This window comes from Oryza brachyantha, chromosome 11 (genome assembly GCF_000231095.2).
Source record: "Oryza brachyantha chromosome 11, ObraRS2, whole genome shotgun sequence".
Taxonomy (NCBI): Eukaryota; Viridiplantae; Streptophyta; class Magnoliopsida; order Poales; family Poaceae; genus Oryza; species Oryza brachyantha.
In genome coordinates, this window is record NC_023173.2 from 9,393,890 (window position 1) to 9,410,798 (window position 16,909).

At 39.0% G+C, this 16,909-nt stretch overlaps 1 protein-coding gene across 1 annotated transcript; it reads right to left on the minus strand.

Moving 5' to 3' along the window:
* Nucleotides 1–1,053: 1,053 nt before the first annotated feature.
* Nucleotides 1,054–8,691, minus strand: LOC102716457 (protein transport protein SEC23-like). Its single transcript, XM_006663338.3, has 12 exons — nt 7,765–8,691; nt 7,506–7,679; nt 6,781–6,942; nt 5,931–6,073; nt 5,044–5,119; nt 4,764–4,936; nt 4,604–4,685; nt 4,102–4,179; nt 3,198–3,359; nt 2,845–3,108; nt 2,014–2,118; nt 1,054–1,427 (listed from the first exon to the last, which is right to left on the minus strand). The coding sequence occupies exons 1-12, from the start codon at nt 8,551–8,553 to the stop codon at nt 1,281–1,283; spliced, it is 2,355 nt and encodes a 784-aa protein (XP_006663401.3). The 5' UTR covers nt 8,554–8,691; the 3' UTR covers nt 1,054–1,280.
* Between the last annotated feature and the right edge of the window lie 8,218 nt (nt 8,692–16,909).

Consider the following 16,909-nt stretch of genomic DNA (forward strand, 5'->3'; position numbering starts at 1 on the left):
AAAATACACATACTTCCAGGATTTACATTTGTCTCAGTACAATCACTTAATGTCCGTTGCATGCACAAAGTTTGGGACGGTGGCTATGCAACTACTTGCACGCTCTGATTGGAGATTTAGGAATAGGTTTTAATAAAGCTCATCATGTTTTTGTTTATTGTCTTGGGGCTTGTGGCTCATTTCGGTCTTTGTAAAGTTAAATCATGTTGTTTTTTATTTTACATCTTTGTAAGAAGTTGTTATAGCTTCTCTGAGGTCAATGCAAGATCATAAAACCGATCCATTCTCTGAACAAATTAATTTCTTTACATATTTCTCGTTCAATTCAACACACACATCAACCTTAATCCCTCCAAAAATTATCACAGGTACTCCCTCTGTTTCCATTTCAGATTATAAGATTTACTACCTAAATTTTCTCTTAGCCCCTATCTTTTCTCTTATATTTGCAATCCAAAATTAAATTTTAGAACATAAATTTATGTTCAAAATCTAGATTTTAAAACATAAATTTATGTTGATTTTAGAGTTTTGACACCATAGGTAATTTTTTGATTTTTACTTTTAGATCGTTAACTACACATTTAAAGAAGTTTTACCTACAAATTACTTGTTAATAGTAATAAGCCATTTAGCTTACACTTATAAAAAGCAAAAAGATAAACCTATATCATACATTTATTCATGAGTAAATCTACACAAATCCAGAAAGAACTTAGTAGCTTATATTTTGATAGTATGATTTTTCCCTTTCCCGCGATAATCTATTTGTCATATCGCTGGAAGTGATTCCAAATTTTAAAGCCATTGGCTTTACTAATATGAAACATCGTTTTCACTCTAAATGAGTGAGGAATGAAGCATTGCTCTTTTAATTACTATTGCAACATCCATGGCAAATGCATTGGCACTAACCATGCTAAGAAAATCACAACTGACATTTCGTTGCAAAGGAGGAACAGACAGGTACTGAGGTACACTACAGATTACATTGGAAACAAACAAAATGAGACATCTGACCATAAAATTTAAATTGTCTATACACCTCAGGATGTCGATATTTATATAAGTATATATGATGGATAATAATATTATGGGGACAACTTATACATGCTTTGAAGATTATTTCCCGAAAAAATTGTCTAATGTCGGAAAACCTGACACAATGTAAGAACACATGGGGTCAAAAAAAGGAAAGCAGAAATCTCCCACAACTCAGACCTACCAACCCGGTAAATATAGCTATCAAATAGGGTGTACAACTTTGCATACATGTGTCCTTACGACTGAACTGCCAGCCTTTGAAGATGCTCACAGAAGACCTGGAAACTAACATCATCCGTGAATATGATGTCGGAACCTGGAGGAACGTCATGCGCTGAGTTATATGTGGCCGATGGGTTCAGCTTCGCCAACAAGAACCTTGCCTGCATTGAGCAGAAGAGCATTTTATGTCGAATGTTATGTAGGAAAGTTATGGTTTATTAACCTTTTTTTCCTTTGAGTTTTCACATGCAGAATACTACGGTTCCAGGTAAAACAGGTAAAAGTGGCAAAATGATCAAAGGCTTAATATTTTCCACGCATTTGTTACAGAGGCTTTGGATATGGCATATCTTTATGATTTACTCCTCAGGTTGTGCCTCTGATGGTTATCAATCTGTCAGCTCACCATCAATATTATGTTTTTCACAACTTTTACAAAATAGCCTTCAATTTGTTGACTTCTTATTTGGCCTTAGAAGATTCAAGCTGACTACATAAAAGTTTGAGAACAACTTCATATATATGCAATGATCTATATAGTTTTACAATTAGTGCACGTGTTAGTATGATTACATGTTGAATGCAAATAAATATTCATTGTTTTAGATGGTGATAGGACATGTATGTACGACTCATTCTTATCCATAAGCATTTGGTTGTTCCCAGTTTAAGTACATGGAAAATACACAAGCCATTGATGGTAGTACGAACAGACAAGACAAAAAAAATACAACTGTGATAACATACCTGTGAGCCATGTTGGTCACAGACAACTAGTCTTGGAACAGGAAATCGTCCTTTAATTATTATCTGAGCCTCCTCGTGAGGAGCTTGCAATAATTGTGCAAATTGCTGAAGCAAATATGGAGAAGTATATATCAAGCATCAGAAATGTGGAAGTCATAGCTTGTCAATAGGTTGCATCAAAACATCAGCTAACGTAATATATAGAGAAAAGTTCAATCGACAAACAAAGAATATAGGGCCAATATACTTAAACACACATGGTCAACAATGCAGATAGATCAAATAAGTAATGTCTATATGAGGACCTCATAGAAGAGTTTTGAAAACCCTTTTGGCTGTAAAAGCTGAATCTGAACAGTACATAGTTAAGATTAGTAACCAAAACACAGCTTGTTTAGGTCCGTCTGGTTTGCATTCTCAAATCTCAAGTTGACATTTAGCTTTTATGTAATATATGTAAGTTTTCAATACTATTGTGCGAGACAAATGTATAACGGGCAGCCACCGACAAACCACCAAACAGGCAAGAGTTCAGTTTACACTTAGTAGCTGGTTACAAAACTAATGACAGGACTGGTGATTCTGAGCCAGTAATGAAATAAGGTCATTAGAGCAACTGGTTAAATCAGCAAACATGTAGTTGACCAGTTTCTAGAGCTAGAATCTGCCGCTACATAGCTAAGAAAACACATCAGACTGATGTTTCTTCAGAAGTAATATTTCTTATGAAGTAATTACTATAGTAGTATTGAGACAGCTATATAACCAAAATAACCTTAATTCAATCACAGGAGTATGTTCTTATGGGTAGAAAATAGACTACAAACTCACCTGATGCTCAGGTTGATTCTGATAACCCATGTTTCTCCACTGTGCAATTGTCATACCATGGAAGATGACAACACTGAAGTATGCATCAAGTAGCAGTATACGATCTGCTGCTATTGATGCCACATCGAGGAATACAGGAGATGGAGGCGAATCAAAAGAAAACGAAATTAATGATGGCTGAATCATGGCAACCGAGTTAGTGATACTCTCACGGTTGAGTAACATCCGGAAATAAGCTGTCTCATCTGGACTGTTATTGAAAACCTGTGACAAGGAAAATGCTAGTATTAACAAGCTAGAATTTCCTAAAGATAATAAAAAAATAAAAAATATATATGTATGTAACACATCACCTGAACAAATTGTGAACGCCGTAGATTAAACATAAACTGAGGGAACAAAGAGAAATTTGAATGCAGGCTAAATGAAGATGGATCGTCCTTCCGATAATCCCCAAATCTTGAACAAAGCCGTATGAGAGATCTATCAAGCCACCGTGTTGCATCGAACTCTTCCTAAAAGATGGATACAGAAGGTTAATGATCCATGTAAACACGGATTTATTAGGAACACAAAAGGGACAACAGATTGAACGTATAAATTTTGATTATTTTTTTACTTGAAGGCCTAAGCTAATAGTACATCATGATCCATAATGCACAAAGTCTAGAAAAATGTTAATTGAATCAAGTAGATGTCAATTGCTAATACTTATGGAAGTGACTGAGACAACATCATGAAAATCCAAAAAAAAAAAGCAGGAAAAGTACTAATTAAAAGCATCAGCTCATGGTTTTGGCACATGGATAGGTACATTGCACAAACTCCTATATAAAGCCAATTCTTTGCATACAAATAACCTGGCACAGCAAACCCCAGGGGCAAACATTGCTGGATGCCAATAAATCTTATAAGTTGATTGAAAACCAAAACCAACAAATTCAGGAATCCAATTACATACCACTGAATCAACCATTCAAAGTTCATTTAATGTGAAACAGATTACAACTAACTATCCATCATGTTTGGCCAACAGCGGGTGCATGTAGATGTCACAGCAAGACTGCCCTTTGCTATGCGATACGACAAGAACATGCATCTAGTAACATAATATAAGGCGTTCAGGCTATAACTGAAAATATATGTGTCTCATTTTTGCTTTAAATACAGAGAATTTGAAGATATTTTGATGTTATGAGATAAAATCATGCATGGAACCGGACATATAATGGAGTCAAGAAGCGTAAAGAAGGTTACCTCCATTTCCATTTTCAAAGAAATATATCTTGCCAACACAACAGCTGCAGTTTCCTGGTCAAAACCCTCGACTAATTCCTATAATCAAAGAGGTGTTGGTTAAAGTCAAAGCTGCAATATATTTGCACTCACTTGCCCTATAATCAAATAAATTTTAACAGCATAGCACAGCACACTCATCATCAAATTCAAATCAATAATGTGACATATTTGAAAATTTAACGGAATGTGCTAAGCAAGAAACAACGTTTTTTGCTTCCTCTGAGTGAAAATTTCAACTATACGACAAACAGTGTAAAAGCTTAAAAATATTTTCCCACGCACGGTTAACATTTAACTGAACAATTTTTCAGATATGCTGTTCCCTGTCTTTCCTGTAGAGCATAATTGCTTTGTTGGTTTATAAAACACATGTTACATGCAGGCATGAGAAACAATACAAATAGGGTTGTTGCAATTTAATTTAGCATAGCACAGGAACTAAACAGGTTTTCACAGCTACCTCAGTGTTGGTAGATCCATCCACCCATTTTCTGCATATAGTACTAACTCTAATCCTCATTTGTCCTTCTGGGTGTTGGTAACTACAAAGACACAAAAAGCACAATTAACACATCAAGCCATTCTTACACTGGAGGTGACAGAATAAAAATTGAAGGTACCTTGTTACAAATTGTATATACAGCTCGGGATTTTGATGTCCTGGTTGGCTTGACCGCTCACTCGGTGAGACATCAAAAAATACTGTCAATGAAGTATTCCTGTCAAGACCACACATTTTCCATGCTGTTGTATTTCCTTGACCAACAACTGTGTCAGCGCAAAGTGCTCCTTTCTACAAGAGTCATGGTGAAAATAACAAACCAAATCTCAAAACAGGCCTTTTCATTTTCCAATTGGAAATATCTTAGAGCATTGATTAGATGGAATAGATATACCTACCTTTTCCAAAGATGTACATGGTCCAATAATACCTTGAACCTTAATGTCCTTCGAACAGTTTATTTCAAGCGTGCCACTGCAACAAAAAAAAAAGTAAGAGAATCTGTAATTGATGACTATATGCAGCATATACAACAGTAGTCATGCACAACAAACTTGAGCCGAAGTATGAAATATATCTTCTTTTTCCTTTGCACAATTGGTGAACAGAAAGATCAATATTCAGCAAATTGCAAGCTCCTACCGCCAGCTGCTAGGAGCTTTTGGTCTACTGATATATATCTTGTATGAAGAATTAAAACATTGGCACCGCCTCCATACCCAATACCAATTTGTAAACAGAGAAATTCTTATCAAGTGTAATGATAGGAAAAACCTATATAGTCATTATTCTGCATTTATGCTTCATGAAGTAGAAAAATCAATTACCACATACGCGGTGTATTTTTATCTCATTTGACCTTTTGTTGCTACCCACTTGTTAACACAATAAGACATTGCACGTAAGATTGCAATTGGCCAGGATAGAGTTGACCTGGTACACATATTTTTGAATGACATAATTTAGTACAACCATTATATCCAAAATTCCAAATTTTAGTTGCCTTGGGTACAAATCCCTTTTTATCTGTAAGAACATGCTGAAATCTATCACTGAGAATACAAAACTAAAACCACGGTCCTTGAACTCAAATTGAATCTGAAGATAAGAACAGTTGATAAGTATATAATCAAAGTATATAATAAACTTTCTGAACTCAATGATGCCATTTACTGCAATACTTCCATGAAAAAGACCAATAAAACAGTAATGAAGAATTATCTGCAAATTAGCAATTTTTAAAAGAAGTGTACAAGGAACAGGGTGGGACAGGTATCACACTTACTTGAATGAAAGGTCGAGAGACTGTTCACCCCCCTCAAAAATACGTTTAAAGGAATCCTTAAATACTGAATGCCCAAAGCTTTCAGATAAGACAACAAGGCCACCTGTTCTCTCAATAGAGCCCTTCATCTCGGCAAGCCCAACCTGTTGGTGTTCCAATCATTTTTTGTAGAAAAAGTCACAATAGCAGTTATGAAATGTCTAATGATTGAGAAATTGAAGCATGCAATGTATCAAGTAATAACTGTGAACTAGAAAGCAGAGTCATTACAATTCAATCACAATTAAAAATTTCGAACTTGAAGGGAAACGAAAAATAGTAATGATTGTTTCTCAAAATTTAATCTACCCTCGTGATCACTGGATTGTATAGTTATGCTGATGAAACTACAAACTTGCGACTCACAAAGTGAACCATCAATAAATAATTTCATGAGCTAAGTTAAGTTCTACAGTTCACAACAATACATATTCATATATTTTAATTTGAGTTTTCACTTCAATGGAATGAAAGTTCATGTCTTCATATTCACATACCTAAATAGAAAAGGAAAAGCCAAAAATAATATGTCTGGTTATATCTTAAGCATGCTGGTTTCGTTAAGATTACCACCTGTTTAACAAATGTATAACTTGGTTATCTAAAAATTTAAGTATTTGAATATTCATACTACAGAATCTTGAAAAGAAGGCAATAATATTCTGAACTTATGTTTGTGAGCATAGCTCCAAAACAACAGTCTGGATAATGTGCAACTGTGAAATTCTAACAATATGTAAACTCGCTGAGCATAGAAGATTTAATTCAAGTATGAGAACAAGCTGCTGGCTAAAGAGAATACTACACAAACCTGATCAAGAGCGGATGCAAAAACGTCTAAGACATGGCCTTGACTGACCAATTGTTTGGCAAGGCCATCGTAAAATTTGACAGCTTTTTGGAAGTGAGGAGCTGCATCCTTATCAAGATCCTTATGCGATCTAACTGGCTCTGACAAATCTTTTGACACAATCTGCATTGTCCAGTAAATTATTAATTTGGGCCTTCAAAGCATCATGAAAAATGAACACAAGTATAGAGAAGAAATATTAGAGGGAAAAAATGAACAAACAGCACTATAGATTTCAGCAAATCTGAAAGGTGCAACTGATGTCCTAGGGGGGATACATTATTTTCAAACAAATAGCACAATGTGAACTACACGCTTCTATTTTTAGAGATTATTTGAATCGTGCTTGAGTTAGTTCAGGGGAAAATAGTAGTAATATTATCCATATCAACACTAAGAAACAGGTAAAACTTGCATAGTATTATTACATCACTGTTGCATACACATTAACTAAGAAACTGATTGAAAGTATAATGAGAACAATTCAATAGAACTTTGCCTCAAATGTACGTACGTAACATGCTTTGGAGACTTATAGACTGAAGTCATAGCCCCCAACCACGACATTATCAAACCAAAAAATCTAATTTTTAGCTATGTAACATCAAGTACTTTAAGAATTATCCACAACACTACAGCAAAATCAAATCAAAATGCATAGGCGCATAACAAAGTGAGATCTTTACCATTCCAGGACCCTCCGTGCACGGCCCACCAAGAAGCGCAATGATCCTTGCACCAGTCCCAGGCATACAAGCGCCAAGCAAGCCAGCTGCCACACTCAACGCAACACCCGTGCACCGGATCGCACGGTTCCCCGTCTCCACTGGCCACTGGTCAGGCTGCAACTCGTCCAGCAACTGCAACAGAACAAGAACTACATCAAATTATGCTTCTTTATACATCAAATCCCAAAATCAAAGGCCCATGACGCGAACTTCTCACCGTGCTGAGCGTGCATTCGCATTCTGACACCGGGAGCAAGAACCTATTCACCCCAGCCGTCGGCGGGGGATGCATTCCGTTGATCTGAGGTCCGCCTGGCTGCTGAGGCATCTTGGGGAAACCCGGACGCCCCGCACCGGCCAACCCAAGCTGATCCAAAATCTGCTCCTTGGAGATCTCCTTGGTCCCCCGGAATACGTAGATCTTGCTGAGATCGGAGAATCCGAGCTCGTGCAGATGCACCTGCGTCCCGAAGGTGACGAGGCCGACGAGCGCGTGCTCGGGCAGGAGCGCGACGGCCTTCCGCATGGACATCTTGACGTACTCGAGCTCCTCCTCGATGACGCACGTGTCGATGACGAAGAGGAAGACCGGCGGCGGCGGCGCGGGCGAGCCGCCCTGGTGGCCCGGGGCGCCGGCGACGACGTACTCGACGGTGGAGCACTGCGGGAAGAGCTCGGCGGGGACGTTGGACTCGGAGATGGCGGCGTAGTGCGGCGGGAAGTGGTTGCGCGAGAAGCAGAGCGGACAGATCCAGATCTTGGCGGCGAAGTCGACGCGGGCGAAGGGGTTGAGGAGCGCGGAGCAAGGGGGCTTGCAGCGGAGCGGCGGGTACGGGAGCGGCGGCGAGGCGAGCGACTCGGGCGAGCGGACCGGCGAGATCGCGGCAGCGAGCGGCACGACGCAGCGGCTGGCCTCCACCTTGGAGCGCGGCCAGGCGTTCCAGGTCAGGCGGACGGCGTCGGGGCCGTCGGGGTCGGCCGCCGCCGCGGAGGGATCGGCCGCCATGACCGGTAGGGGGGGGGGGGGACGCGCGCAGCGAGCGGCAGCCGGAGAGGGGACGGGGCAGCGAGCAGATCGGAGGGGGAGGTGGTGGTGGTGCGCCTGCGCGTGCCCGGGCGTCTTGTCTCTCGTCGCGGCTTTGGCTTCGTGTTGCCTCGGGCTTGGGCTTGGGCTTGGGCTTGGTTTCGTTTTTTTTTTTTTTTTTGGAAAGCGGCTTGGTTTCGTTTTGGATTTCCTTCTCGCGTTTCGGTTTGTTTTTTTTTTCCTTTCCTTTTTTATTTAACGTTGCGGGTTTGGGTGATTTGGCGAGCCGAGCTGGCGCGCGAGGGGGCGAGGAGTGACGTTTTTTTGTGGGTCTTGGATGACAGGTGTCGCCAGGTAGACCAATCCTGTCCCGAATCAAATTGCAGGTTAAAAAAGAGTGTTTGGCAAGCTAAATTTATTTCTTAAAATTATCTCTATCCCATAATTTAAACTATAGGGTTGTATTTGGTATAGAACGGATGTAATAGGATTTATTTTTACTAGAAAAATGCCCGTGCGTTGCACCGGGTCAAACTAATTTTAATTATCCAAATTTAAATAAATTTTTAAAATAAATTATGTGTCTAGCCAGAAATAGTAAATCATGGCTAATGTATAATTGATTTGAGAAGCGTACACTAAACCCCGTTATGTCATTTTCAACCAATTTTTCTAAGCCCTAGTCCCTTTATTTTTTATCTGATGTAATAAAATTAAATCTAAACATTGTGTGTAGAGAAAAACACAAATAAATTTGAGATTGGCTAGAAAAGCAAAAATAAATAAGTTTCAGAATGTGTACAAAACACAAAAAAAATGAGAATGTGTAGAAAAAATAAAAAAGTTTCTACATAAATCATTTGAGATTGGGTAGAAAAAAAAAGAAAAGGTAAAGAAATAAAAAGAATGCGAATGGGTAAAGAAATAAAAATTATGCCTGGACATCTTTTGTTTAGGTCCTAGGATAATTAAGTGTATTATGGTACGAAAGGTTCATACGTGTGAGTGGTTAAGAAAGCATATACTCTGTTTGGCTCCACCCACGTAAGTTCGAACTTTTCCCATTTTATTTATGTATATATTCGCGTCAAGCAAGCGCGCGGTGGACTCGGGCACTCGGCCTGGCGCGCGCGATGATGGGCCAACGCGAACCTGGCCCGCTCGTGCGAAGCGTGGCCTATTTCTCCGATGGACTCAGCCTGGCGCGCGCGTGAGTTTGCTGCTGCTGACGTCATCATGACATGTTAATGACGTCAGCACAGACGGACGAAATTTTTTGGCAGAATCGTTACCGCTTTTTATAATAGTATAGATTAGTACAGTTTAGCATGTAAAAGTTGTTCCTTAATAATAGGATTGAGAAACGTTTTTGTTTGGTCAACTAAACTATAATAACCAGTCCAATACAACCCCCACACAACAACATATCAAATGTGTTCATAACTATACTATATTTCGGACCAAGTATATACCGATAACCTAGAATGCAACTAGTTGTTTATACAAATTGAAGACCTTTTTTTTTGCTACGATTTCTTATTTCGAGTGCCGTCACAACACTATCTAGGATCGATCTCTCGATAGCCATCCTGGTTTGTGAAGTTATGGGCACCGTTGTTCCTGTTCTTGTATTAATGTCTTCGAGAGAAAGTAGAGAGAAGTTTGATTCTCTCACAGGGATTCTTAGCAATAGGATGGATTCTTGTATTAAGTGGTGAGGGTGTTGCACCCTAAACGTTGGGTTCTTTTTAGTTACATTCAGATCTAATGTGTTCACGAAGTTATGATATCTCTTAGGTCCACCTAGTGATCAAACGTTTGAAATTTTTGATTTTGTCAATCAAATTTGGCTGCAGCCGTTGGATCAGGATCTGATGGCGTGTGCAGGTGTGCTATATCGCCCTGACAACCCCTCCTCCCCTCCCCTTTTGGGTCACGTGCTTCCTCTTTTGGGCTGGTAGCCAGACTGTGGCCCATGAAACTTGTTTTGGGCTGCATACTCGCCTCATGACCATCCTACACATTTTTGGCCCAAAAGGAAAAAAAGCAGAACATATGTATGTTTTGTTTTGTGTGTACGTGCGTCATGTGCATGCTTTTTTATCCGAAATACAAATTTGAATGTGTTAGCAAATTTATCTTAAAGTATATATTTTATAAAAATTCTACTACACATGATATCGGTGTAGTATAATAAAATTATATATGTTGGATCCAAAGAAAGCAATGAACGGCTCAGAATCATTCAATTGCACCTTTAAAAAATCCCCCCCCCCAAAAAAGAAAAATTCAACCTACCAGGTTATCACAACAACCTAAATTCAACCTACCAGGTTATCACACCAATCTGATGGTCTCTTGGGTGTACGTAGAATTGTTGCATTTGTTCTCCCTTTATTTTTTTATTCAAGCCTAGACACACATCACGGTTTACAGAAAGCAAATAAAAATCAATAGATGCGCATAGTATTTCCTGAAACGGATTTATAAAAAAGGTTAATTCTGCACCTAAGGCTTCTAAAGCTTGAACATCCAAGAGAATCATGGGATTGAGATACTCAGATCTTTCATATAGCCCTCTAAATAATCATTCCAAGAACGAACAAACGGAGAAACAAGTCTGATTAGAACTACTATGATCCAACAGTTCGATCGATTCCATCTCCATCTGAAGAGGCTCAAAGGAAATAGATGGACAAGACAATCCACTAGGGTGAAGATTGGTGAGACGAACATCAAATAAGGAGAGGAGAGATGGTAGAGTGGAAGCCAATTAAGCCTGCCAATGGGCTAGATTTATTTGGATCTAATGGGTTGGATGTTGATTTGGATTCTTTTGGTTGGTTTGAAATGGCCTGGGATTTTATTTTGGATTGGTGTGGATTGGACTAACCACTAGTATGGATTGGGCTGGACTGGTTGTGGCTGGACTATATGAGCCAATCCATGGACTGAATCCATGGATCGATCCATGGATTAAGGCCCAAATTAGCTAGGGTATGTGACGCACTATCGCACATAAGCTACCATACGCACTCACGCGTGCGTGCGTCGACGTCGCCGGCGCTCTGCTCTGCCTGTTCTGCCATTGGCGCTCCACTCCGCCACCGCCCATTTGCCGCCGGTGCTCCGCTCCACTAGTTCGTCGCCGGCACTCTGCTCCACCAATCCGCCGCCACCGCTGGAGCTCCGCTCCGCCAGTCCGCCGCCACCGCCGGTGTCATCAACCTGCCTTGTCCCACCCTCGGCGTGGTTTGCCTGCCTGCCTCCACCGCCGGCGCCATCAACTCGCTCGAGGCTTCGTCGTCAGCGGCGACCAGCTGGTTAGTTCTTGCACATCAACCTCTTGCAATGCCTGCCCTATTAGTGGTATTCTTGTGATCTGTTTAAATACCATAGTCAAGTTTCGTCTGTTTAAATACTCATGGACTCGCATACTTTATTTTGATTTGCTAAACTGTTGTAATTAATTCGAAAATTCCTTTGTTGTTGTAGTCCACCTCTTCTTCGATTGAACTGGACAATTTCTCATCACACCCTGAGTTACTGTTTGTATGTGTTGATTCTGTTGAATGCAAGTCCTAATCTGGTTACTTGATAGTCTATTTTTTTGTCATTAGAAGTGCATGTTTTCTTTCTATTTGTTTCCATTATTGCTGAGGGTGTTAACTGAGACATTAGAAAACTAACATATAACAAATGAGCCCGTCTTGACCTAGAGCACATTGTGCTTATTTGGTGAAAAAAATTCTAGACCATATTTTTTCCTTTTGCTTAATTTTGCATGCTCTTGCTCTATGCAGATTATTTGTTGCTTTAACAAACTCAATAACAAATGTCAATAGAAATATCAGAGAGTTCGGGTACTAATAATCCAACTCATAATCAATCCCCAAGAACACGTAAGAGAGCTAAAGTATGGGAACATTTTGAGCAAGAGGTTCTAGTGATAGATGGTGTCCCCAAGACTCAATGCAAATATTGCAACTTAAGATTGACAACCACCAAAAAGTCAGGCACAAGTCATCTTATCAATCACATTGCTGAATCATGTCCAGCTATTGATGATGATTCTAGAATCAGCTTTCTTGTAACAATTAGGAAACAAACTAGGGAAGGTTTTGTGTTTGATCCAAAGAGAAGCCGAGAGCTAATGGTTAAGTTCTTCGTCCACACAGAGGTGTCATTCAATAAAACCGAGGATCCTTTTTTTGAGGAATGGATGGAATCTATGCAGCCAACCTTCAAAATTGTGGGGCGTCAAACACTTCGTGATGGCGCCTTCAAGTTGTATGAGAGAATGAAGGAAGACTTGCGTGCAGAGCTACATACTCTTGATTCACGTGTGTCCCTGACATCTGACATGTGGACTTCACTTCAGAACATTGGCTACATGGCTGTCACGGCGCACTACATCAGTAGAGAGTTCAACATGAAGAAGAGAATTATAAGTTTCAAGGAATTGAAGTATGCCCACACAGGATTTGCCATTGAAGAAGCCATAATGAGTTGTTTGACATATTGGGCCATTAAAAGCAAATTGTTTACTTTAACTTTAGATAATGCTAGCAATAACACTTCTGCATGCCAAGAGTTGGTAAAGAATCACAAGCATGCATTAATGTTTGAGGGCCAACATATGCATGTTAGATGCTGTGCACACATCCTAAATATTTTGGTTCAGGATGGAATGAGGATAATTAAGCCAACAATACACAAGCTACGTGAGTTGTTGAAACATTTAGATTCCTCACCAGCAAGAATGCGAGAATTCAATTCCATTGCAAATTCGATGAATCTTCCTTCAAAAGACGGGTTTTCTTTTGATACACCAACTAGATGGAATTCAACCTATAAAATGATTGGTGAAGGGTTAATGTATCAAGCTGTCCTGAATAGTTATGTTATTCAACATGATGAAGTTGCACCAACTGAACCAGAATGGCAGAAATTTGAATCAATTTGTGCATTTCTTCAAGCTTTTGAAGAGGCCACATTATTTGTTTCTGCAGATAGGAAACCAACTGCACATAAGTTCTTGCCCTTGGTGCTACAAATTCATCATGCATTGAGAGACCCTACTTGGCAGACTACTGATATTTTAAAGTCCTTGATGGCCGCTATGCTCTCAAAGTTTGCTAAGTATTGGGATAATGGGTTTAACCTTGCACTTGTTATTGCAACAATATTAGATCCAAGAAGAAAAGGGGACTACTTAAATTTCTTTTATGAGAAGACATATAATTGTATGTCAGAGGTTATCGAAAATGTGTCCTATGATGAAGAATGGCTAAAAGATTATTATGGAAAATATAAAGGACTTCTAAGGGTAAATGATGAACACATGCTTTCACATTCTTATGAAGGTAGTAGAAGTGTTGGATCACCTGTTCTTGGGCAAAAAAAACTTGAAGAAGAGTTTGCTTTGTATAAGTCACGAAGAAGGACTGCACAGAGAACAAAATCAGAACTTGACACATATTTAGAAGAAGAAGCTGAGGTGGACAGCAAGAATTTCGATGTTTTGGATTGGTGGAAGAGACATGCTCTAAAATTTCCGGTATTGTCAACCCTGGCTAGAGAGTTTCTCACGATACCACTTAGTACAGTGTCTTCAGAATCAACATTTAGTTGTGGAGGCAGGACACTTGGTGACACATGAAGTTCATTAACACCAGAAATGCTTGAGGCTCTAATTTGTGCAAAAGATTGGTTAATTAAGGATAGAGAACCAGTTCTAGGTCCTGAAGGATAGAGAAGGTGACTGTCTACTTCCTTGACAAACTTATGCTTTAATTAGCTTTGCAACACTTGCCTTAATTAATCTGTACAGTGGCAGTTGTTGATATGTTGCAGTATTATCTAAGTCTCCCAGGAGTAAACTATCGCTGTTGCAGTGCTTGCCTTGCTCTGTTTTGGGCCTATGGCTATAAATTTGGCCCACAACTTTATCATATACTTTTTTCTATAGCATGATTATGATTTAGTAGCTTGTTTTAGTTTAATATGCTTCAAAACTTAATTTTGAGCATCTGTACTTAAATATGTTATTCCCATGTCCTATAGAAAGTTAAAACTTTATGTAGCAAAGCTACCACACCAGCATAATGTTCTTTCAATTTTTCATATTGGCATTTGTTTTCTTTTGGGTGATTTCATCCATGATCCATGTTCACAATTTCATCGATCAACAATTAGTTGCTCAGTTTGCATGCATGCATTTATTCAGTACACTTTCTTTTGGTAACAGAAGTGAATCATCGTGTTAATTGTTAATAAAAGTGATATAATGTTCAATTATACCCCTTTTTCAGGGATGCTATGGATGCTTCGGTCTTAGTCCCTACTACTACCGGAGAATGTTGATGACCCATGTTGACCTCATTGAGAAGCTGTTCAACTATAACATTAGGTTCATGTTGTTTTCTTGGTAACTCTAGAGAAGAATGAGACCACAGGACTAGCAGTTAGATGAATCCAACAAACTGAAACTGATGTTAACTAAAACTGAACCATTGGTTAGCAGTGGTACTTATGTACAACTTGGTAGTAGTCTAACCGTGTTATCTGTTTGGTGGTTATGGACGAGTAACTGAAACTGAAACCATGGAATAGATTATGGCATGATGTTGTACTTATCTTGTAAATAAGTTGATGGGAACTTTTTTGTTGCATGCTCGTCGGATTGAGTGGTGATCAACTCTTACTCTGTGATAGAAAAAGAGAAGTGATAAGCAAATTAGCACTACCTGACGGGCCATTCTGTTTCGTGTGCCCATAGGAATTTAGTCTAGTCCGATGGACTGAAATGTCCCGATCCATTCCGATGGAATGGATTGTACCCAATGGATTGGATTGAAAAGCAAGGTGGGTTGGTCTGGATTGGTAGGTCGAGGAGGAGAAGTGGAGTGGGTTTGGTTTGGTTGGCTGTTGTGTGAGATGGTGGTTTGGATTGGTTTTGGACTGGATGTGAGCCCATTGGCAAGCTTAAAGCCAATTGACGAGCTGCTGTATCACATGTGACAAGTAATAGTTATGAATATTATCACATGTACGAGTAATAACTGTTTGATTGTTATATTATATTGTAAATGTGCTCTAACGACCATTACAATTACAATTACATGTGAGTTTATTTATATATGATGGCTGCAGCACATCAAAACTCAAGTGAGACTAGTTATATGCCCGTGCTAACACTACGGTGATTTTTAGTAATGCAAATCAATTATGAATATGTTATATCATTCACTATCAGTCATTTCATTGCACCATTCCAAACATCTCTACGACAATTCATAACATATGAATTTATAGGACATTTACAAACCAAAAGTTCACATGGCACATACTTCCTAATGCATATATTGTAGCCTACTAACATCATGGCTCATGTCCATGAATATGGCAAGCTGCACTAAAGATACTGAGTTAAAATATATCTAAGAGCAGAGCTTAGGGTTGACTGACAGTGGAGGACAAACTTAGTGTCTGTCTCAGTGTCATAGAGACAGAGATGGAAGAGAGAGCGACAGTCGGCAAGCATTCTTGGGCGAGTAGAAAACCTGAAATAACCTGTTAATTATATGTCAGTGCATTGGGAAAAAAATACAAGTGAACACAATTTGCTAATTGTTATCAGTATTAGTTGTAGCCTGAACGGTCATAATCTAAAAAAAGTTTGATTTTACGAGTTAAAATCAAACAACCCCTTCGTGTTGATAAATCATAAAGTTAATGCACATTGCAAAGTAAACATGCATAACACTATTTTACACAGGCACACAACTACTGCATCGGGAACAAATTAACACATTAAATTTTTTTTTGCAGGCTTGCTATTTATCAAAAGAAAAAAAAGATCATTCCTTGATATCACTAAAAAGATAAGGAATGAGCAAGCTGTTCAATAATTAAGGAATGAGCAAGCTATTCAATATACCAGGAAAGTTAACCACAGGAAATATAATGAAGATATGAATAAGATCCTTCAATGACATAGTGTGGTTCAGTAATTAAGGTAATTAACCCTAGGTAATATTCAGGTGGAATAAGATATCATGAAACACAGGAAATCGCTATCCATTCTTTTATTCCTCTGCAAGCTTTAACCGCAAAATAGTACTCCGAGTCGGGGGGATCCCACTATTTTTTTAGTTGGCCTGTTCCACTTCTATTTCCATCATTTATTAGTTTCGTACTGCGTGTTGAAATTTGTAACACTGTAGCATAGATTGGAAAAAACAAAATTTGGTTTGCCGTGTTGACATGCTACTTACGAGAAAATATAAAAGAAGATTTAGACTATAAATTTCAAGCAGGGATAAAAGCAGATTGT

Bases quoted from the DNA above. Each gene is read 5' to 3' on its own strand.
- LOC102716457 (XM_006663338.3), bottom strand. From the start codon at position 8,553: ATGGCGGCCGATCCCTCCGCGGCGGCGGCCGACCCCGACGGCCCCGAC. The intron at 4,686-4,763 runs GTACCTTCAATT...GTGTCTTTGTAG, and splicing joins TATATACAATTTGTAACAAG to TTACCAACACCCAGAAGGAC. The intron at 4,180-4,603 runs GTAGCTGTGAAA...CTTTGATTATAG, and splicing joins ATGGATCTACCAACACTGAG to GAATTAGTCGAGGGTTTTGA.